The sequence below is a fragment of the Cyprinodon tularosa genome, unplaced genomic scaffold, assembly GCF_016077235.1.
Source record: "Cyprinodon tularosa strain WSP-4 unplaced genomic scaffold, ASM1607723v1 ctg463, whole genome shotgun sequence".
NCBI lineage: Eukaryota > Metazoa > Chordata > Actinopteri > Cyprinodontiformes > Cyprinodontidae > Cyprinodon > Cyprinodon tularosa.
This window is the reverse complement of record NW_024039189.1, coordinates 1,120,666-1,143,103: the sequence shown is the minus strand read 5'-3', so window position 1 is coordinate 1,143,103 and position 22,438 is coordinate 1,120,666. Positions and strand designations below refer to the sequence as shown.

Below are 22,438 nucleotides of genomic sequence, written 5' to 3'. Positions count from 1 at the left end.
AATATCAATAACTGCTTTCATGGTGAAAGTTTCTAAGCCAATAAAAGGTTTAATCACTTTCTCTTTAATATTGAACGAAATGTCAGGAAGTGTATTTTAGAAAAAACTTTGTATTTGGCTTTAGAGTTGCCCACAGCCACTCTTAAAGTTTGTCTTTCCATGAGTACAACATCTGACACTCCTCCCTTAAATGGAGTGCCTTGATGTGATGTGAAACAATCACATTTCAACATGGCATGTTCCAGAAGGTTTACTATAAACATCTTATGCAATGTCACACAGCTCTCGTCCACACTAAAAGCACAAACACACAGTCATCTTCTCCACCTTCTATCGTGACACGTGTGACCCTCCCGACTCAAATGTTGATGTGTGAGCTCAGATTCTTTTTCTGCACGCTCAATTAGCAGATTTCTTCACTTCAGCAATGAGGAAGCGTTTGATCCAAATATTTGGCTTCTTGATCTCTTCCTTGGGATGGCTGTTCGTCCTGTGCACCATGGCAATGGATTACTGGAGAATCACCCAGATAGGAGGACAAGGTGGTTCCTTTATTATCAAGGTGGCCTGGTACTGGTCCAACCTGTGGAAGGACTGTTTCACCGATTCCACTGCCGTCACCAACTGTAGAGATTATTCAGTCCTCTGGAATGTCAGCTGTGAGTTATCGTTTAATAATGAAGGTTTTGCAAAGTAGGAACTTTACAGTCTCTCAAGCTTTGTAAAGTGTGAGCATGTGCTAATGATATACTGTAAATGTTAAACTAATTCATGAGCAGAAAATACTTTAAACCAGTGTGATCAGTTAGGTGTGCAACATCTTTTGCTAAAAGCTCATACAGTCTTTAGTAAATATAATAAGATGGGGTTTTTATCAGTTTAAAAAATGCTTCTTCACATGATTAAGGCTTTTTTAAAGTAGTATAAAATATCTCCTTTCAAATATTGACTATTATGTTGATTTATCTACAAATGTCAACCCAATTTACCTCAAAACGTGAGTGAAAACAGAGGAAAAAATGTATTTCACAAGCTTTATCTAAAAACATAATTGTTTTTCCAGCTAAAAGTTCTTAAATGTAAAGTTCTTAAGTAAATTATGTTCAGACTTAAGAGCATTATTAACAATGTAATCCTTAAAGGGCAAGTGGGGTGTGCAGTATGTTTTAAATGTTTATTGTTCTGTTTATTCCTTGTCATGTTCTCTTTGTAAATGAACGTCAGCCTGCACTAACTAACTAAGAGAATTTAACAATTAATTGTTAAAAGTCATGTTTTACGACTGTGATCGAAAGCTGGAGTACCTGGTGAGAAAAATCATAAAGACAGATGGTATTAAAACCCAGAGTCTTCTTGTTCAAAGCCCACAGTGCAACCAAATAAGGTTTTCAATTTTCCATCTTTGTCTTACTAACAGATTATGTCCAGGCAGTGAGGGGGTTGATGATGTGTGGCTTGACACTCGCGTTCTTCGCAGTCGTTTGCTGCTTCGTTGGGATGGAGTGCACTTATATCGGAGGAACAGAACCAACCAAAGACAAACTGGTCTTTTCAGGAGCTGTTTTCCATTTTGTTGGTGGTGAGTGCAAGAGTTCATGGTGTGTTTTCTTATGAAAAAACAGCAAAAATGTTTTGCCTTCATTTAATTTGTTGGTTTCAACGAAACTTCTGCACACAGGTGTGTCATGTCTTGCTGCCTACTGCTTATACATCAACAGAGTCGCCAGAACAGCTTTTGCCTCCAACTTACCAAGGGGAGAATTAAGGTATAGTTTTTTATATATATAAAAATGCTGCATAAAACAGTTTTAATAAAACATGTATATCAAGATTTTGTTTTATGTTTTAATTTCAGATATGATCTAGGACCGCCCATATTTCTGGGTTTGGTGGGATGTTTTTTAATCTTTTTCGGGGCTGTGCTGTATGTTGTAACAGTCATCGGAGTAATCTTCCCCAACAGGTATCTACAGTAAATCCCTCATCAGCATCTCTGTCCAATACAATAAGCTGACCATTCAATTTATGTTTTGCTTTTTAGAAGAGTGATACAGGTTTATGGTCGACCAACATACATGCCTCCAGCCTACAAAGGAAGAAGCATGTACACTGGATACTACGAACCCTCCAGACTGTATGGGTCTTACGTCTCAGGGAGAACAAGCAGCAAGGTCTCTAGGCTGTCACAACCTTCACCAAGACTGTCAGAAAGAGATGCTTTTGTGTAGTGATAATGCCTCTGCAAGTCTTGCAAAGTTCTTCAATATGGTTCTAAATAAGTGTATGACGTTTCATTAAACTAAATAGAATGTTTATATATAATTTTCAATTGATTGCTTTGTTTTCCTTTTGAAATGAACAGTGATAAATAATCTTATGGTTACTTTTATCAATTAGCCACAGATATGTTAGGTAATTCAGTGTATATGCTGTAAATATGGTAAGGCTCAGCCCCGATTATCACCTTTTTTAAACAATGTAATGTTAACTAATTTAGTTGATTTTCCAGTATGTAAAGGCAAAGAAATTGCTGAGCCAAAAGTGAAACTGTCTATTTACACCCTATTTTTGACCCCCAAGTTAGATGACAGAAAGACAGACAGACAGGATGGAAGGATGAATGAATGGACAGACTTACTTACACACTTCACAAAATTTGGATGAGCTCCAGGAACACCTCTAAATCTAAATCTGCAAACTGATGAACTACTCTTCAAAAGTGCAAAAAGTACAGGTTTAATATAACCCTTAGCAATATTTCAGCTTAATGTTGTTTTCTTTTTTCTATCACTATATTAGCAAACCGAAATATATCACATAACCTCACTATTTATAACACTTTTTCCAAAAAAAACCTTTAAAAGACAAATAATAAAATTAATCTTATTCAAAGCGCCTTTCGACACATACAAGGGCACTACAATACAAAGGATATAAGCAACAAAACACAATATTAAAAATAGGACAGGGCAGTCAGTGGAAGTATGCAGTCAAAGGTAAAGATTAAGTTAATCACCATGATGTCAAATCTGACATTGACCAAAAAACTGTGTTAAGAGATAAACACAAATATAGACTTTTAGTATCTCAGAAACTTCTTGTCAAACATCAAAGGAAGACATTTTAACTCAACAAATAACTCTGTCTCACATATCTTTAAAAAAAATAACAAGTGAGGATTCAAATCATTTTATGCACTTTTAAATTAAATATATTTTTTAATCATGAATTTCATCATGAACTTTTTTATGTAGCAAAAATCAACTAACCCTAATATGGCAAAATTCAAACCTTTGGTTTTTGGTCATAATGTTTGTCTGTCTTTCTGTAATATAAATATTTGCTATGTTTACTCTTTTACTGTGATTCAATGAGAGCAGATAATGTGACTATGTCTTAGAAAACCTGTTATTTCTACTATGGCCAAGTTAATCTGTCACGTATTTCTCCACTGTATTTAGTAGCACTGCAGGTACATTTCAATAAATCATTACTTGCTTGATATTTATGATTCTTCTCTCTCAGTGTATATTTTGTCACATTTGAATTTTATAACCTGTCTGGGGACAGAGCTGGCAAAAACTGAATCAAGCTGGAAGGTTCTGAGGTTTACACATCAAACATATTAGCTCAAGTGCTCTTTACAAAACACAGGAAGTGCCCTTCAAGGCATAACATGTGATGATGTACACAGACCTGGCTGTGTGCGTTTGTGTGTGTTTTTCCATCTCAGAGCAAAGGGGATCGGGGAGAGTTGAACAGGTTCTAAATCGAAGTGTCTCACGGTTTCAGGAGTTTGGATTGTTAATTCTTGTCTGAACCTGGCGGGTCAAAATGGGTTACAGGACTGTGGTGATGTACTCAGAGATTGGCTGCTTTGTGGTCTGCGTGGCTGGATGGATCCTGGTCTGTTCAACGCAGCCCACAGAGATCTGGACTTGGTCTGAGGTTGGCAGTATTGTCCTAACGACAGCCAACTACTTCTCCAATCTGTGGAAGGACTGCATTTCTGACTCTACCGGTGTATCTGACTGTAAGGGAATTCCATCAATGCTGGAATTGAACTGTAAGTACAGCACAGGGCATCCTGCTAAGGTATTTACATAATATCAAGCTTATTCAGACCCACTGATCTGATCTATTCCACCTAAGTTTCAGTTGTATGTGTAGGGTCATTGTCCTGCTAAAAGGTAAACCTTTTAAGTTGCTGGCAGTATCATATTAGATCATTAGAACAATGTTTTTAGGAGGAAAAGCAGAGTTAGTTTTTTGCCATATATAGCATTTGGCACACAGAACAGGTAGTTTAACTTTAGTCTCAACTGATCAGAGGATCTTCTGTGTTTGCTCTCTCAGCTACATGAATTCTAACAAAGCTCAATATATCTTTTGCTTTTCTTCATTCAGTTTGTTTCTTGCTGTTCTTCCATAAAGGCAAGATTTGTAGAGTGCACAGGTTATCATGTCACTCTGTCCCACCTGGGAAAGGGAATGTGGAGCTCCTCCAGAGTGGACTTGTCGGTTGTTTCTCTAACTAACACTGTGCATGGTTGGGCTCTTTGGCAAAAAGCACATGTTTTAAGGGGTTTCCACCTAATTAATACTCTTAAAAGTTTAATTCTGTTTACTTACATAGTGCCTGTTCACACTACACATCATCTCAAAGCACTTTAAAAACACAATTCAAACAAATCATCCAAAGAAATTTGGTTAAAACATATCTATCTAAGGAAATACAGACAATTGCATATAGTCATTGACATCACAGGAGTTGCTTCTCTTGGATGTGCCTATAGGGAAATGACACATTCTCTTGCAATATGTTGTTGACGCTGCAGCAATCCCTCAAACCAAGCATGCATGCAGAGAGAGCGAGGAGGAAAAGCTCCCTTTTAATAGGGAGAAACCTCCAGCAGAACCAGGCTCAGTGGGAGCAGCCTTCTACCTAGGACATCCGGGGGTTTAAGAACACAAGCGGACCCACAGAAGGAACACAAAAGCCCTGATCCATAAATACATTCAATGTTATAGAGGGTTACTTTAAACTAGCTCCATACATGGCTCTGTGTGGGAAAGATGAGCTATGAGCTGGTTTCATATCTTAAGGGAGGATAAAGAGCACATAGAGTTAGTCACAGTCGAGGCTGAGCTCATAGCTATGTCTAGGAGAGAAACAGGATTAACCATTGAAAAACAAGTCTCATTCTATCGTCTATAATTGCAGTTGTTGACGGCAGCAGCCCAGCTGATGCCTCTCTCCAGGATGGTGTTACAGCTAGACAGAGAGCCAGGTCAGATGTAGCTGGAGCCTCTTGTAAACCTGCAGAATGGGAGCAGAGCGCTATTTTCTGGAACAGTCAGAGCTCTGGTATAAGACAGAGCTTTGTTATTTAGGGCCCTATAAGTGAGAGAGAGGATCGTCTTCTGAATCTAACAGAAGGTAAGCGTGGGGAAGCTAAAATAGGAGAAATATTAGCTCTCTTTTTAAAATTTAATCAGAACTCTGGCTGCTGTGCTTTTCGATCAGCTGCAGCCCACCCCTTCAACAACACTCTATAATCAGGGGACTTCCTGAAGAAGCAATTTCTAGAAACCTGTTTAACATGAAATTTACTGCAAATATTGATTAAAAAAATAACATCTCCACCCAGATGAAGTGACTGGCTGATTGGCTACAGTCTTAAGACTCTGGTCCAAAGACAATACCTTCTGTCTTTGGACATAAGCAGAAGATTTAAAGTCATTTAGCTTTTTATGTCCTCAATACATTAGTCTATGTAACGGGTAGTAGTAGAAATGTATCCCATGATATCTGATAATTCTACCAATTGCAAGAATATAATAAAGGGAATTACTCCAGCAATGATTACTGTGGTAATTCACATGTGACCCTGGAGCCTAAAGAGCAAATGATGGATTCCATCGTGTTTTTGTGAAATGTTCAAAGCCTTCCAATTTCTTCACAGCTTCATTCCTGAGTTGTCTGCTGTGTTCCTTACTGTTCCTGATGTGTTTTGTTCACTATTGTTCTCTAACAAAACTTGCAATAGTTACACTGAGCCTGGATGGCACAGAAGTGGACAATTTGCAAATTGGGTTTATCTTGAAGATAGATTTTTATCTCAGGACATCATAGCAAAGTGGGCTCGATAGAAATGCATAGCTTTTCTTTCCTTCCACTTTTTCTGTTGTGATCTACACTATATTGCCAAAAGTATTTGCTCACCCATCCAAATTATTGGAATCAGGTGTTCCAATCACTTCCATGGCCACAGGTGTATAAATTCAAGCACCTAGGCATGCAGACTGTTTTTACAAACATTTGTGAAAGAATGGGTCGCTCTCAGGAGCTCAGTGAATTCCAGCGTGGAACTGTGATAGGATGCCACCTGTGCAACAAATCCAGTCGTGAAATTTCCTCGCTCCTAAATATTCCACAGTCAACTGTCAGCTGTATTATAAGAAAATGGAAGTGTTTGGGAACGACAGCAACTCAGCCACGAAGTGGTAGGCCACGTAAACTGACGGAGCGGGGTCAGCGGATGCTGACGCGCATAGTGCGAAGAGGTCGCCAACTTTCTGCAGAGTCAATCACTACAGACCTCCAAACTTCATGTGGCCTTCAGATTAGCTCAAGAACAGTGCGCAGAGAGCTTCATGGAATGGGTTTCCATGGTCGAGCAGCTGCATCCAAGCCATACATCACCAAGTGCAATGCAAAGCGTCGGATGCGGTGGTGTAAAGCACGCCGCCACTGGACTCTAGAGCAGTGGAGACGCGTTCTCTGGAGTGACGAATCGCGCTTCTCCATCTGGCAATCTGATGGACGGGTCTGGGTTTGGCGGTTGCCAGGAGAACGGTACTTGTCTGACTGCATTGTGCCAAGTGTAAAGTTTGGTGGAGGGGGGATTATGGTGTGGGGTTGTTTTTCAGGAGCTGGGCTTGGCCCCTTAGTTCCAGTGAAAGGAACTCTGAATGCTTCAGCATCCCAAGACATTTTGGACAATTCCATGCTCCCAACTTTGTGGGAACAGTTTGGAGCTGGCCCCTTCCTCTTCCAACATGACTGTGCACCAGTGCACAAAGCAAGGTCCATAAAGACATGGATGACAGAGTCTGGTGTGGATGAACTTGACTGGCCTGCACAGAGTCCTGACCTCAACCCGATAGAACACCTTTGGGATGAATTAGAGCGGAGACTGAGAGCCAGGCCTTCTCGTCCAACATCAGTGTGCGACCTCACAAATGCGCTTCTGGAAGAATGGTCAAAAATTCCCATAAACACACTCCTAAACCTTGTGGACAGCCTTCCCAGAAGAGTTGAAGCTGTTCTAGCTGCAAAGGGTGGACCGACGTCATATTGAACCCTATGGATTAGGAACGGGATGTCACTTAAGCTCATATGTGAGTCAAGGCAGGTGAGCAAATACTTTTGGCAATATAGTGTACTTCAAGGTAGTCTGACAGGTAAAAATAAACAAATGCATAAAAATTTGTGGTTGTTATGGTAAAAATGTTCAGACTGTATGAACATTTTCCAAGAATCTGCTCCAGGAAGCTTGGTCCAAAACAAAAACATTCAAATTGTTCTGCTTTTTAACAGGGGACATTCACATGTGCCGAGCTCTCATCATCATCAGCATTATCTTGGCCTTCTTCGGATGCATTCTGGTCTTAGTGGGAATGAAGTGCACCAAGATTGGGGGCTCAGAGATTACCAATGCAAAAGTAACATTTGCTGGTGGAATGAACTACCTTATAGGAGGTAAAAGCCAGAACGATCTTATTGATGTACTCATTGTGGTTAATATTTAAAGTAATCTCCTTGTGTTGTTTCAGGCCTGTCCGCAATGACAGCGTTCTCATATTATGGAAACAAAATTCGATCAGAGTTTGACAACCCCAACTTCGTTGAACAGAAGTATGTGCAACATGTCTAATATTAAAGGAAAATTCCGGTTTTTAACACTTTTAGCCCATTTTCTGTAGTGTCCAGGATGAAATCGAATGATCGACACCAAAATTTTGACAGTTGGTCCTGTCTCTGCTATTTGGCTCATGCAGAATCCCCCCCTGGCTGCTTCAGAATGGCTTCCATAGTGCATGTCCGATAATGTCCTTAAAACAACCTTAAACGTTCTTTTTTTAAAATATACTACTCATGGGTCGTCAGCGCTGTTCAATGACGTTCCAAAAAAAGTTTCGTAAAGAATAAACGTTCCTGTAGTGTTTTATTTAGCATTTTGTAAATCCCATTGAGTTCTGTTGGAATAGTCAATATCCCTCTGCCACCTGAAACGGAAATGGGGCCTGTTTACACTTAGTTGTAGTCTTTTCGCTTCACTCTGTGTACTCTGACGTCGAGGTGCTAACGTCTCTGTTAAACACTTTAAAAAACTCTGAAAATGGAATACGAAAGGTGGATTCTTGAGGAGGACATATTGGACTTTGAGTTTGACGGTAGAGGATACCGTTTTGAACCGGAATATACTGAGGAGGAGTATATAGAGACATTGTCGCCAACTAGTGGTCTGGAGTGTGCAACGCTTCAGATTCGAACGGGAAGCGGAAGTTTATAAGCGGTTGTGATGTATCGGAAAAAATAGTTCTGGGATTTACAAAATGCTAAATAAAACAAGACAGGAACGGTTTTTCTTCACAAAACTTTTTTTGGAACGTCATTGAACAGCGCTGACGACCCGGTGAGTAGCATATTTTTAAAAAAGAACGTTTAAGGTTGTTTTAAGGACATTATCGGGCATGCACTATGGAAGCCATTCTGAAGCAGCCAGGGGGGGATTCTGCATGAGCCAAATAGCAGAGACAGGACCAATTGTCAAAATTTTGGTGTCGATCATTCGAATGCATCCTGGACACTACAGAAAATGGGCTAAAAGTGTTAAAAACTGGAATTTTCCTTTAAGTATGTATAAACAAAACAAAAGCAACACTTCAGTAGCTCTTTTGGTTGTTACCAGGTTTGAGATCGGAGTTGGAGTCTTCATCGGCTGGGGAGGCTCCACTTTACTTGTTGCTGGAGGCCTTGTGTACTGTATCTTAGCTGGGAGGGAAGCATTCGACTCAAGGTAAAAATGCTGATTCTGAATGTTTTGTTTTAACATTCAGCTTTTTCAATTGTCTCTAAAATAAAGCTGTATATTTGTCTAATTTAATCCTCACAGACCAAAGAAAGACCTCATTAACCAGTACCCTGGCTACACCTTTGTTCCGTCAAGAAAGAGCTACGCATCATCAGCTCGCACAGAGATCACAGACACCAAGAAAACAAGAAGCCAAAGAAGCTCAAGCGAAAGCAGAAACAGCAGCATCTCTACCATCTCCAGCTATACTAGACAGACGGGCAGCAATGTTTACGTCTGAATTTTATTTGTAGAAGGGAAGCAATGTGCAGTGCTATGAAAAAATATTCGCTCTCCCTACATATATTTTTCTGCTCCTTTTTCTTTCCCATATCTACATTTTTAGATCAAACAAGGCATTTTAATGTAAGACATAGATATTCTAAATTAATGCAAAATATGGTTTTCATATGATAATTGCATTAAGGGAAAATTGTTGTAAAAAAAAAAAAAATCATCCAATGTAAAATAAGTAATTTGTGTAAGCATGAATAAACTCACTATCTTGATTTTCAACCTTATTTTGAGGTGGTTCCACTAGCCAAACCTAGGGCTTACCTGCAAGGCTTACAGAATAGATATATCCTTTTATATACAGTAAAAATATGTCTGATAATATGAAGCAGATAGAAAAAATCTCCAACCAAAAGAACTGGACCAATCCCTGAAGTTAGAGCTCTGGACAACCACAGTGAGATTTGTTTTGCACACATGGAGAAAACATAAGGGAGTGGTTCAAGATTAAAGCTTTATTTCTTATTCTTGAGATACAATTTTCATTTACAGTAGTCATTAAAGGTAGAATATAACAAACACATCAAACAAAAGAAAAATACGTGCGTGTGTATGTGTCTTTGTGTGTCCTAAATGGTCAGGCAAAAAAATAACAAAGAAGTCAGAAACATTCTTTATACAATATCATGAAAAGGTTGAGGCAAAAATTAAGTTTAATTTCATAAATAAAATGAGAAAAACTTACAGAAATATGAGAACTGGACAAAAAAATCAAGAAATCAGGGCAAAGCATTTGAGACACAGGAAGGGAACCATTGGACAATGAGGCAGATGGAGAGAAGATTCCAGCCAGGAACAATTAAGGTAGGAGAGGAGAAAGAGATATAATATGAGAAGGACCAGATAGAAAAATAAAAAAACAGTGAAAAGCCAACAGAAAATATCTCAATGTATAGAATAAACTTTGAAAAATATTATGTGGTAGGATGTAAAAAGATTATAATATTATAAGAGAACCCATACACCAAGTTAACAGAGATAATAAATAAAAGTAAACATTTAAACAAAGTGGGATCATGACATATAATGAAACATGGTGGTGGTGGTATGACTGTCTGGGTCTGCTTTGCTGCTTCAGGGCCTTGATGATATACTATTACCGATGAAGTCATGAACTTACCACTTAACTCTGATCTCTTCTGGAATGTTCTGTAGAAGAATCAGTCCTTAACCTTAATACCACCTGGGTTATACTGCAGAATAGGGCTGCAAGTATTGATTAGTTCAGTAATCTATTTCTATGATTCATTTAAGGATATATATGCTTAGCACATTAACATACATCAATATAAAAGTGTTTAAATTGAAAAACAAACATTAAAGACTTCAAAATGTATATTTTATTTAAAGTTAGAAATGATCTGATTGCTAAATTGGTTGATGATTATTTCAATAATCGATTAATCTGATTGTTTTGTCCCTACAGCAGAACTGAATAACTGAACTGCAAGTCCACCTCTAGTGGCTTAAAACTACCAAATTCTAGGTTTTAAAGTAACCTAGTATGATTATGGACTTAGATCAGATTGGGAATGATAACGCTATACGATGCTTTTATGTGATCAGAAACAGGTAGTTTATAAGTAAAAAGAAATGTGTTTATATTTATGGTTAAATCTAAAAGTTTTTGCAAAGAAGAATGGAGCTGGTTTCTCTTCACTGTGATGGGAAACGATTCATGTCAGATATTACTATAAATTGACAGAGGGAAGATACGTTAAATTTAATCGGAAGTAATATTGACACAAAGTATCATTTAAAATCTACTTTGGTGATTATTCATGTTGACATGGTCTGATAATATCATCTGTTTTAAAATAAAAGGAATAACACCTGAGAGATATTCAAATATTCTTTCACAGCACTGTACAGTGTCTCCATTAAGCTAAATGCTTTCAATACAGCATCAGTTTATGCCCTCTGCTGGCTAATAGTTTTTTATTTAATAGAAAAACTTTTTATTATCTATTATTAAAAATTATTAAAATTATTAAAAATACAACCTAAAATGTTAAATTTAATCTTTAATTACATTAATAAACAAATGCAAATGTAAATGGATTTTAAACACTGCCTATGGTATGTTTTCAAAAGCAGATATTTCTCATTTATACTATAAAGTTGTTGTTTTTTATAATAACATTATTTTAATAAAAAGTTAGATGTTAATCAACCAAAATAAATTAATAAAAGTTTGGTGCGGAAATAATATTAATTCTTGTCTCATTTTGTCAAAATGTTCAAACTTTACAAAAGGGTATTTTTTGCAGTTAAGGAATAGTTGAGTTGTTTTTAGAGCAACACTGCCAAAAATTCAGCTACATTAAAACATTCATCAGGTTGGTTAAAAAATCTAACTTTAGGAAATTTTTCATAAACAAACCCAGGTGTACCTTTGTATTCATACTTTTATAAGTTGACCAGATTGTCTGGGGTCTAATGCAACATACTAAAGACCATCTCCTTTAGCCACTTTTCAAAGTGGGAAAGACAAGAGAGCATGGTGTTAGATATGTTTACTAGTCTTCATAAGACTAGCAAAAATATCTTAAGACTAGTAAACTATCTGGTGAAAACTGATCAAACTTAAACATTTGTGCTGTCAGAGTATTAGTTATTCATTTTTAATCTGTGAGAACTAAGATAAACAGGACTTAGCTACAGGTGGATTGTTAAAGAAGTTAAAAACACAAAACTCAAAGGTCCCTGTTAGAGCGGGAAAGTGGTCAGTAAGAACTGATGTTAAAGGTTTGAAATATTTACTTATTTTACCGTAGTTAGCTTTCAGTGTTGTTTTCGTCAAGAACGACAATGGCGGAATTATTTTGCTGACGCTCCTTTTTTTTTCAGGACGATAACGAACACTGACGAGCTCAACGTGGATGTTTTATGACAAAAACTTGACGACTCATGGGTGTGAGTTTTCATCAACGAGACGAGGATAAATAAAAATGAGAGCGGCTGGTCGGCCAGACATTTAAAATGCATCATTGTGCTGTAATCCGCTAAGCAATATCAGCCGTGCTGCAGCGTCTTGTTTGGTCATGCCACCCACCTGGTGTGCAGCAGTGCACATTCTGCATGACCAAAGCTCGATCATGGCAGCCGCAGCAGGGGAGAAAATAACCCAGAATGGTCCAGTACTGCTGAACTCTGACAAACTGATTGTCCAGCTGTGCTTGTGCAGAGATACGTCTTTGCACACACGTAGCTCAGAGTCTGTGCTTTACTGTATGCTCCACACTGATAGTTCGCTGTCAGTAGTATGTCTCTTCCTGCTCTTGCTACTTAATAAACTATGTGGCTGATCATCCCCTGCTAAGCATAAAAAAACCTGTGTTGAACTATCAAGATTTATTTCTTCCAGCTCACAATAGGTGATACTAAAAATGCTTTAATATCTACCAAAAGGAATCCCTAAAGTATATCCAAAGAAAATATTTCATTGCATAATGTTTATTTTTGCATAAAGGGCCAGGTGTTTACCTGTGCAAAGAAAGAAACAACGAAAGAAAAATGTCTGAGGACTTCAGTGTTGAGGAAGAGCATGAGTTCTTTGAGAGAGAAGAGAAAATATTTGAGAGAGAGTGCATGTTTTGAGTGTTAGCATTATAAGTTTTGAGTGCAAGAAGATGACATTCTTTTCTCAAATTGAAATTATGTGCTCTTGCATTATGGCAGGATAATTCTCCCATAGTCGATGCCATTACAAAAATGGACAGTGCAGAAATGTTACAGCAATGACTCAAATAATCACCTACAAAGTTAAAAAGACAAAGGGCACTATGACCATAAAAAGCTAAAATGTATAAATAAATAAAAAAATCCTAATCTCATATAATGTTTGGGGGGTGGAGCTTGAAGTGTGTGTGTGTACTTGTTTTACGGTGTGGACACTTTAATCTGTTTACACAGTCACCTCATGGTGACCTATGTCCTTATGGGGATCAAAATCCTGGTCCCAATATGGTAAAGTTCTGTTCTTTGAGTTGGGGTTGGGGTTAGGTGTATGTTGGTAATAGTTAGGGTTAGGCTAGGGATCTGGTTTAAATGAATGTAAGTAAATGAAATGTCCCCATAAGTCATGTGTGTGGGGGTGTGTGGGGGAGTGTGTATCTGTCTAGCCCTCAGAGTGAGGACCGCAATTCCATTTTCACAATCAAATTTTGCAAGTCCTCACATGCTTTTTTGCTAATGGTTAGGTTTAGGGCTAACATGTTAATTAGTTAGGGTTAGGGTGAGGTATGCATCAGTAATGTTAGGTTTAGGGTTATTTTTAGGATTAGGGCATAAAAAGGGTTTAAAATGAATAAAAATCAGTGGAAGTCAATAGGACTCAACACATGGTCCTCACTACGATGGCAGAACTAGTATGTGTGTGTGTGTGGGGGGGTGGGGGTGGGGGGTGGGGGGAGTTGTGGGCGTGTCCTATGTCAGCATTCTAAGGGACATCCCATAATTCTGTGATGTCATTGCTTTAGAACCCTGATGTCATCAGATCAGAATTCATTATTGCATTATTGCTTGCAGCACCACTGACGAGTTCAGACGTAAGCATAGCCCCCTTCTAGTCGAGATTTCAAACTTTTTACAGATTAACACAAACTTTAACAACCGTTTATTTGTGTTAAAATGCCACATCAAAGGCAACATTACCACAACGGTGGGAGCAGATATCAGCCGTATAGTTTGGAAGCTCGACAAAATCAGAAAAGCTGCATTAACAACAGGCAGCCTAATAATCCTGTCCAGGATGAAATCAAAAGGCTCAACTCTCTTTTGGAAATGGAGAAATCTAAATGGTTGGAGGAAAACCAAAAGGTATCCACCCTTGAGGAAGAGCTTGAAAAAGCAAAAAGTGAGTTAAAACGGCAGAAAAATCTCAAAGAGATGTTCATTAATAAGGGCAAAGAAACCAAGCGAGAACTGATGAGAATTCAAAAGTTTACAGATCCAGAAATTCTCAGCCCTGCCACTATCGCATCTAAGGTGAACAATGACATGAAATACAAAAAGAAAAAGATGCTGCAAGTAGACTTTGAGCATTTAAAGGTTGCTCATATTGTCCAAGAGGAAGCATTTATATCACAAATCCAAACTGAAAAAGAGAAAAATGCTGCCCTCCAACAAGAACTAGACAAAATCAAGAATTGTTACGAGGAGCTTCGCTCTACAGACGAAACTGAGAACGCTGGAGCAAACCAGCAGGTCAACTTACAGATACGTTATGAAGAAAAAATGAAGCAAGACCAAAAGCTCATCGAGAGCCTGAGAGCTAAGAATGCAGTCCTGCAGACTCAGATGGAGCAGATGAAGGTTTCATACCAAGAACTAAGTTCAAAATATAACACAGACATTTCTTTACTAATGCAAAAAGTAGAAACCTATCAGCATGACATGGTCTGTGAGAAAAATGCTAATGAGAAGAGAGCAAAGTTTGACCGCCAGCTCATCAATGAACTCATAGCGGAGAAGGAAAACCATCAGAAAATGGCTCACGAGTTTGGATTCCTGAAACAAATACCTACAGAGACGATGGAAAATCTTCAAAGTGAACTGGCGAAGGTTAAGGTCTTGTACCAGGAATTGAAAACTAGGTACGAAACAGACGTTTTTGCTCTAACACAGGAGAAAGAAGCATTTCAGCAGGAGTTTGATAAAGAAATAAAAGCTCATTCTGAAAAAATTAGGAGCTACTGTGAACTTGGGGCCGAGAAGGACGCTCTCCAAAAACAACTGATTACCCTTCAACAACAGTACTCTGAGTGTGAGGTTAGTTATAAAACAGAGCTGGAACACCTGAAAGCAGAGCTCCATGACAAAGAAGACCTTGGTCGTCCAAAACGCAAAAAGGCCAGGCGTCAGGAACCGAGACAGAAAGAAGACTCCATCCCTGTGAAGACCATTTCCGAACCTGCATCCATGGATCTTGAGACCCTGTCAGAGGACGTTATTATTACTAATGTGTCCACCATGGAGGTAGATGAGTTCATAGAGGAGATGCTGAGAGATTATGATATTCTCAAATCTGAATCAAAGAAAGAGACTGGCTGCTCTGTGGAAACCCTGTCAGAGCAACAGGAAAGTCCAGATGCTGAACCAACAGAAGCAAGTTGCTCAAAAAAAGACCCATCAGTCTGGAAAAAGATACGACATGGTCTGGGTCTCAAGAAACCAGAAAAATGGAAGAAAAGCAACACTTCTCAGAATAACAACTAGAAAAATGTGCCCAGGCCAGGAATGAAAACAACTCTTCCTAAAAAATCTTAAAAAAAGACAAAAAAAGCACAAAAAAAATAAAAAAAAATACAATAAAGCAAAGAAAAAAATAAAAATGAAGCAAGACCAAAAGTTCATCAACAGCCTTATAGCTGAGAATGCAGTCCTGCAGTTTCAGATGGAGCAGATGAAGGTTTCATACCAGGAACTAAGTTCAAAATATAACACAGACATTTCTTTATTGATGCAAAAAGTAGAAACCTATCAGCATGACATGATCTGTAAAAAGAAAATGCTAATAAGAAGAGAGCAAAGTTTGACCTCCAGCTCATCAATGAACTCATACGGAGAAGGAAAACCATCAGAAAATGGCTCACGAGTTTGGATACCTGAAACAAAAATCTACAGAGACGATGGAAAATCTTCAAAGTGAAAGACCCATCAGTTTGGAAAAAGATACGACACGGTCTGGGTCTCAAGAACCCAGAAAAATGGAAGAAAAGCAACACTTCTCAGAATAACAACTAGAAAAATGTGCCCAGGCTAAAAATGAAAGCAACTCTTCCTAAAAAATCATCAAAAAAGACAAAAAAAAGTACAAAAAAACAAACAAAAAAAAATACAATAAAGCAAAAAAAAGAAAAAAAGAAAAAAAAAAAAAAAAAGTGTGTTTGTGTGCATGCGAATGCACATAAGTGTGTGTGGAAGCGTCTCTTGCAGTAGTTCTGAGATTCAGCTGTGTGCTTGGAATTCAGCTACTGCAGCTGGCTTGTCCCTACATGTAGGGTGAAAAGAACCACGTGTCTGGTTCTTCTCCTGCCAGTACATAGCCTCTCCACCACAAAGACCCCTGCAGTGCCTCCACGTGGCCACACACGGAAACTGGGTACTTTATTGATCCAGGCCAAACTGCGGGGGATCTCGGAGCAACAGTGGGCCCCAGAGACGAAGTGCAATACCCCACAATATGTGGACATTTCTTGGCACTCGTTAACCACTGTCCCAGCTATGGGTATACAGTAGCCTCACTACCTTGTGAGTGGTGTTGACCACATTGCTTGGAAAAAGTAAGTAGTAACAATTACAACTTACTTCTCCTAAACAGAAAGTCAAGCGGACGACCCCGGACATGTTGTAGGTAGTTTGCCTCTCCGTTGGTAGCAGAGCTGGAGGAGGTGTCCATGGAGACGGAAGTCTGGGACTCTTAGCTGAGACCTCTGCCCCCAAGAAGCTGTTCCTGAATGGAGTTGAAGACGACGAGTAAGAGTGCAAATTTTAACAACATAATTTCAACCTTTTGCACCATAACAGAATGCACTGTAGAGCCCTTTGGGGTTCTTCAGCCTGATATTTGTGTTGGGGTCTGGTTCTTGGTCCTGATTCCTCCTCTATTTTTTTGCAGTTTTCAAGTCCATCCTCCAGAGGTTATCTGGGAGCATGGTCGGTTGGGCTGCTCTGCTGATTGCCTGCACCTGTTTCTCATCAGGTTAAGACTACAAGGAGTTGGCTGCCAGCACTTCAATGCCAGAATATTAATCTTAAGTGGTACTTGTGGCCCTCTTGACTTCTTGCATTGTTTTCCCTGGTTTCTCTACTCTTACCTCGTTCTCCTTTGTTCCCTTCAGGAAACTAAAGCCTTTGGATTTCGTTCACAAGCAATCTTCCTCCACCACAATTCACTACAGATTAATTGTGATCTCTTGGTACATCTACTGGCTGGAAGCTACTGACTCCTCTCCTCAGTTTACTGTGTTCAAACCTGATCCGCCTCCACCATGCTCACAAGTCTCACCTTCATCCTCTGGCCCAACACTCGGACCCCATCTCACTCCCCCGAGGCGGATTCATCTGATGTTCCAAAGTCTCCTGCCACACCTGCCCCTTGGCATCATCATTTTCAATACTTATTTTCTGTATAAATAAACTTTTAAAAGACTGCATTGTCTCCTGTGAGTGTTCTGCATGTGGGTTAGGCAAATACCTAAAACCATAACAACTTGCAGGCAATTTATTGATGGACCCACACTGGATATTACCTATAGCAAAAATAATCTCTTATTTTTATTTTACAAGAACAATGCTTCTACCATCACTGCCATTGCCCCTTTGATAATACAACTGTCTGATCTGTGCAAGTTTAAATAAAATGTTGATGCACAAGCTGTCTCAAATAGTCAAGAAGGATTAAGCTCTCATTGAGATGGGAGAAGGGATTACAAAATATGTTCAAATACCACACCACGTTGTGTTTTGTCCTGACTGCGAGGCTCACGCCATAAAAATAACAACTCAGTTTATATTTGTATTTGTGAAGAAAGAGTTTATCTCTCATTGTCTTCCATCAAAATGACCAAACTTTGCTGGTTTGTATCAACAGCCAACTAATAACCTGATGCCTTGTCTGCTTGCCACCTCCATATTTCCCACTCCAATTACAGTAGAAGTGCACAGCTACAGAAGTTAAAAATAAACAGTGAACAAATTATATTTCTGTTATTTTACTGGCCAAGATTTTTATTAACTCCTTGGTGAGCTTATTAAAAATGAACAATGTATTGGACAGAGCAATTAGGTCATTTAATGCTGTGGGACGGGATATGCATCTTCTCCCACTGCCCTAATGTTATCACTGTAGGTTTTAAGAAATCAATGAGTAGTACCGTATTTTCACCACCATAAGGCGCACCGTACTAAAAGGCGCAGTCTCAGTTATGTGTGCTATTACTGTATTTAACACACACATAAGGCGCACTGGACCATAGGGCGCGGGTTTTATATACAGGTACATGTCCTCTACTACGTTTAAATACCTCTACTGCATATTTAAAAATAGAGTGGGAGCAAAACTGAGTATGATTGTGCTTTATTCATGTATTTATTACAAAGTATTAATCAAACCTGGGAGCTGGCCGTGAGACAGATACATTGCTGATGACACAGAGCGCTGTGATCACTCCTCTGAAACAGTTTATTGACGCATAAATTAACTTAAAATGCAGAAATCTGCCGGCAGAATATGTTCGCTTTTATTATCCTGGTGCCTGCAGTTTAGATTGTACTAGTTAGTTCTGACGCGCGGCTGAAGCAGCTTTGCTGCTCTGGCTACGCGGTGCAAAAGTGTGTCTGACGCGTGTTGGGCGGAGCTATCCTATCCTTTCTTTGCCTTGCAGCTGTATTTGCTGTGATCAGTGGGAATAAAGTAGTTTTAATATGTTTTTAAGTGAGAAAGTCTACCTGAAAACGTAATCATTGCAGTCAGTTCATCCAGATTACCATCTTGCCTTCCAATATTAGTTCTGTCGGAGCCGCTCAGAACCCCACATACCAGCGGTGCGTGGTCAGTAGGAATACCATTCAACAGCAGCCTTCAGGTTTCAGAATCTTAAGTTAATTTAGGCGTCAATAAACTGTTTCAGAGGAGCGATCACAGCGCTCTGTGACATCAGCGATGTGTCTGTCTCACGGCCAGCTCCCAGATCAGCTTCTCTGATTGGTTGATGCGCCGCGTCCAGCAGCAAAACTTCATTTTTTCCATCTCGAGCAGCAGCGCATTTGCGTCGCATCAGATGCTTAAACGCTCCTGAAGTGCTGCTTCAGCTGCTCAAAACGCTCTGCGGGACCTTTTGCTGCGCCTTGACGCGCGTCAACCATTGACTTTGCATGTAAACTCGCTGCTTCTGCCGCACCTGCTGCGTCCGGTGTGAAAGCAGCATTACTTTGAACGGCCGGTTCACACCGATGTCGAGCGGTTGAAGTTCCTTTGTCAGACCTCCCGGAACAGCAAGCACAGCGTTCATTTGTTTCACCATGTTTTTCACATCAGCTGTGAGATGGGCACGCATGGAGTCACAGATTAACAGCGATGGTGATGCCTGGAAAAAACCACCTGGTCTCCTTACATACAACTTCCTCAGCCACGCTTTTATCATCTCCTCAATGAGGAGATGAGTTCTGCATAAAGCACATACCTGTTCTTTTATACACAATCCACGCCCACACTTCCCCCTTTAACGTTCTCATGGTGGTCTCAAACATCCGCAGTAACAACACACATAGGGCGTACCGAAAATATAAATAGTTAGACTACACATGTTTAGAAATTCATAAGGTCAAACTACAGAGCTGGAAAAGCTCTGAATTGAAATTGCTCTGATCTTAAAAACAAAAAACCTGTTTGCATGAGGCATAGTTGTTTTATGTATAAAGATAAAACAGCGTATCTTATTTATGAAGAAGAGATTCTTACATGATGAAAGGTAAGTATACATCAGACTGATGTTTAGTTTTAAGAAAATGGAACCTGATTTTGTTTCACCTTTGCTGGAAAGAAGAAAAAGAAAAACAAGAAAAACAAAATCATTGAGTTTGGGATTTTTGCTATAACTGTGACTTACTTTAGAAGTTGAGGACTGACAAATGTCAGAAGGTCCTGGACAAGTTTGGTGATGGCAGATTCAATCAGGATCCATATGTTTTTGAAATGGTGTTAACCTATGGAGGATCAGCTCTACCATATTGAAAGAAAAAAAAAAGAAACGCTCAATAAATAAATAGGCGTACAAAAATAATTGCTCCAAAAATTACAAGAAACAAATAAATGTAGGTAAAAATTTAATTATACAGTGAGACATAAATTTATATATCTCTTTTAATTAGCTTCTTTATTTGTAATAATTACCTTATTTATTTATTGACCGTTATAAACTTCAACTTTATTTATTAATACCTTTTTTTTTAAAGTATTTATTTATGTGCATGTTATATTCTTGTCTGTTTTATTCTTCCTTATTTCAAGATAATAATTTAATATGTCGGTTCTTTGCTTTTGTACGGAAGAGGATTAGGGCCACTGGAAAAAAAAAAGAAGTTAACTGATTTTTTTTATTTTATTTCAGTATAGTATGGGAAAAAAGTCAAAATTCTGACTTTAATGTCAGAATTCTGACTTTTTTCTCAGAATTCTAAGATTAAAGTCAGAATTCTGACTTTTTTCTCAGAATTCTAAGATTAAAGTCAGAATTCTGACTTTTTTCTCAGAATTCTGACTTTATTCTCAGAATTCTGACTTTTTTCTCAGAATTCTGAGATTAAAGTCAGAATTCTGACTTTTTTCTCAGAATTCTGACTTTAATCTCAGAATTCTGACTTTCTCAGAATTCTGAGAAAAAAGTCAGAATTCTGACTTTAATCTCAGAATTCTGACTTTTTTCCCATGTTAAACTGAAATAAAATTTAAAAATCAGTTTACTTTTTTTTTTTTTTTTCAGTGGCCCTAATCCTCTTCCGTACTTTTGTACATAACAAACCACTAGCTGTTTAAAATTACTTAATTCAGAATTTTTTGGGTTATCCATAAGTAGCTACTGAACTTTGCTGAATCGAGCCACAAAACTACTGTATAGCAGTTTCAGCTGACGCTCTTATAAGTGGCATAGTAGCACAGGCACACTCAGTAGGGTTAAACAAGCGCACCCTTTCCGAGGCTGTCGTTCTATTGGCTGGAAAGGTTGCTAGGCAACGATCCAACTGCAATCCGAGAGAGAGCAAAAAAAATCCGCAAGCAGAGCCTACGGGTTTGCGAGCGAATCTGAGGCCCCGTCCACATGAAGTCAAAACGAACACGAAACGCTAATATTTTCCAGAACGTTTGTCGTAAAGACGGAGACGTAAAATAAATGTGATCGACCACACGAATGCATGAAAACGCTGCAAAATGTATGCCAGGCCTGTAAGTGGCGCTGTGGTGCCAAAGCAAAAATAAGCGACGAAATGTTGGGCATGCGCACTAATATTTATACATGGTTGCCCTGCAGGTCCATTTTCGTGGTTCAGTCAAATTCAGGTGCTGAACTATGTCGTTGATATTGCTCTGTTCTTCCTGGAGATATTCCAGAAGAAGAAGATTCTGTTGTAAGCCCGACAGCAGGGTGAGTAGCATGAGCAGCAACCATTCAACACAGTACGGCGCCATTGTTGTTGTGATACTGTGTCGCGCATGCGTGTTTAGAGGCGACGCTATGACGCATGCGTGTAAAAAAAAAAATGCGGTTAGAGCTTAAAGATGGAAACGCGATAACGGCAATTCAAAATCTTCCCACTCTGAAGGCTGAATAAAAAAAAGATCGTTTACAGACCCCTGAAACGCCGGCTTCGTATGGATGAGAGGCTGGTTTGGTGAAAAATTTGTGCGTTTAGGCCAGGGTTCGGCTTCGTGTGGACGGGGCCTGAGACTCGTGCAGAGCGCGGTTTGTGCGCGAAGAGAAGGAGGCAAGCGAGAGGAGAAAATATCTGTGCAAGAAGCATTAAATCTGAGAGAAGAAACAAAGATTTGAGAGAGAACAGAAAATATTTGAGAGAGAGCGCATGTTTTGAGTGTGAGCATTACACTGTATAAGTTTTGAGTGCAAGAAGATGAAATTCTTTTCTCAAATTGAAATTATGTGCTCTTGCATTGTGGCAGGATAACTCTCCCATAGACCTGTACATATATTAAAAAATCCTAGAGGGAATGACAGTTTATTTTCCACAGTATTCCGTATTCTATTTTCTTTTCTTTCTTTTTGTTTTTTTTGTCTTTTAACTTAAAGTAAAAAAAATAGAAGGAAGCGCTGTGTGCGCACGTGCCCGTGCACGCGCCCTCCGCTTTGTGCTGCCGTGGCTCCTCTACGTTGAGCCAAGCAATGTAGGCGGGGCTTCACCTGCAACTCAGCCAATCAGCGGCCCCCACGACCGGACAGCGAACAATGCTGCTGCTGTGCCTTCTGTTGTGAAGAGGGAAGCTCTGC

The 22,438-nt window shown here is 39.1% G+C and overlaps 3 protein-coding genes and 1 long non-coding RNA gene across 5 annotated transcripts; all 4 read left to right on the top strand.

The window, feature by feature from the left end:
- Positions 1-308: 308 nt before the first annotated feature.
- On the top strand, positions 309-3,504 carry LOC119793889 (claudin-10). Its single transcript, XM_038301176.1, has 5 exons — positions 309-659; positions 1,418-1,579; positions 1,679-1,766; positions 1,856-1,963; positions 2,042-3,504. Exons 1-5 carry the CDS (start codon positions 428-430, stop codon positions 2,226-2,228), a joined length of 777 nt encoding a protein of 258 aa, XP_038157104.1. The 5' UTR covers positions 309-427; the 3' UTR covers positions 2,229-3,504.
- Positions 3,505-3,691: 187 nt separating this feature from the next.
- On the top strand, positions 3,692-9,653 carry LOC119793888 (claudin-10-like). Its single transcript, XM_038301175.1, has 5 exons — positions 3,692-4,066; positions 7,604-7,765; positions 7,840-7,921; positions 8,979-9,086; positions 9,183-9,653. Exons 1-5 carry the CDS (start codon positions 3,835-3,837, stop codon positions 9,379-9,381), a joined length of 783 nt encoding a protein of 260 aa, XP_038157103.1. The 5' UTR covers positions 3,692-3,834; the 3' UTR covers positions 9,382-9,653.
- Positions 9,654-14,219: 4,566 nt separating this feature from the next.
- On the top strand, positions 14,220-16,243 carry LOC119793916 (myosin-2 heavy chain-like). The gene is made up of 2 exons (XM_038301212.1): positions 14,220-15,616; positions 16,145-16,243. The coding sequence occupies exons 1-2, from the start codon at positions 14,220-14,222 to the stop codon at positions 16,179-16,181; spliced, it is 1,434 nt and encodes a 477-aa protein (XP_038157140.1). The 3' UTR covers positions 16,182-16,243.
- An 84-nt stretch (positions 16,244-16,327) lies between these two features.
- LOC119793892 lies at positions 16,328-17,586 on the top strand. Of its 2 annotated transcripts, none has more exons than XR_005282149.1 (4): positions 16,328-16,665; positions 16,759-16,913; positions 17,056-17,139; positions 17,279-17,586. It is a non-coding gene; the product is annotated as an uncharacterized LOC119793892 (long non-coding RNA). The 2 variants fall into 2 exon arrangements; XR_005282148.1 differs by having other exon boundaries at positions 17,056-17,198.
- The last annotated feature ends 4,852 nt before the right edge of the window (positions 17,587-22,438 follow it).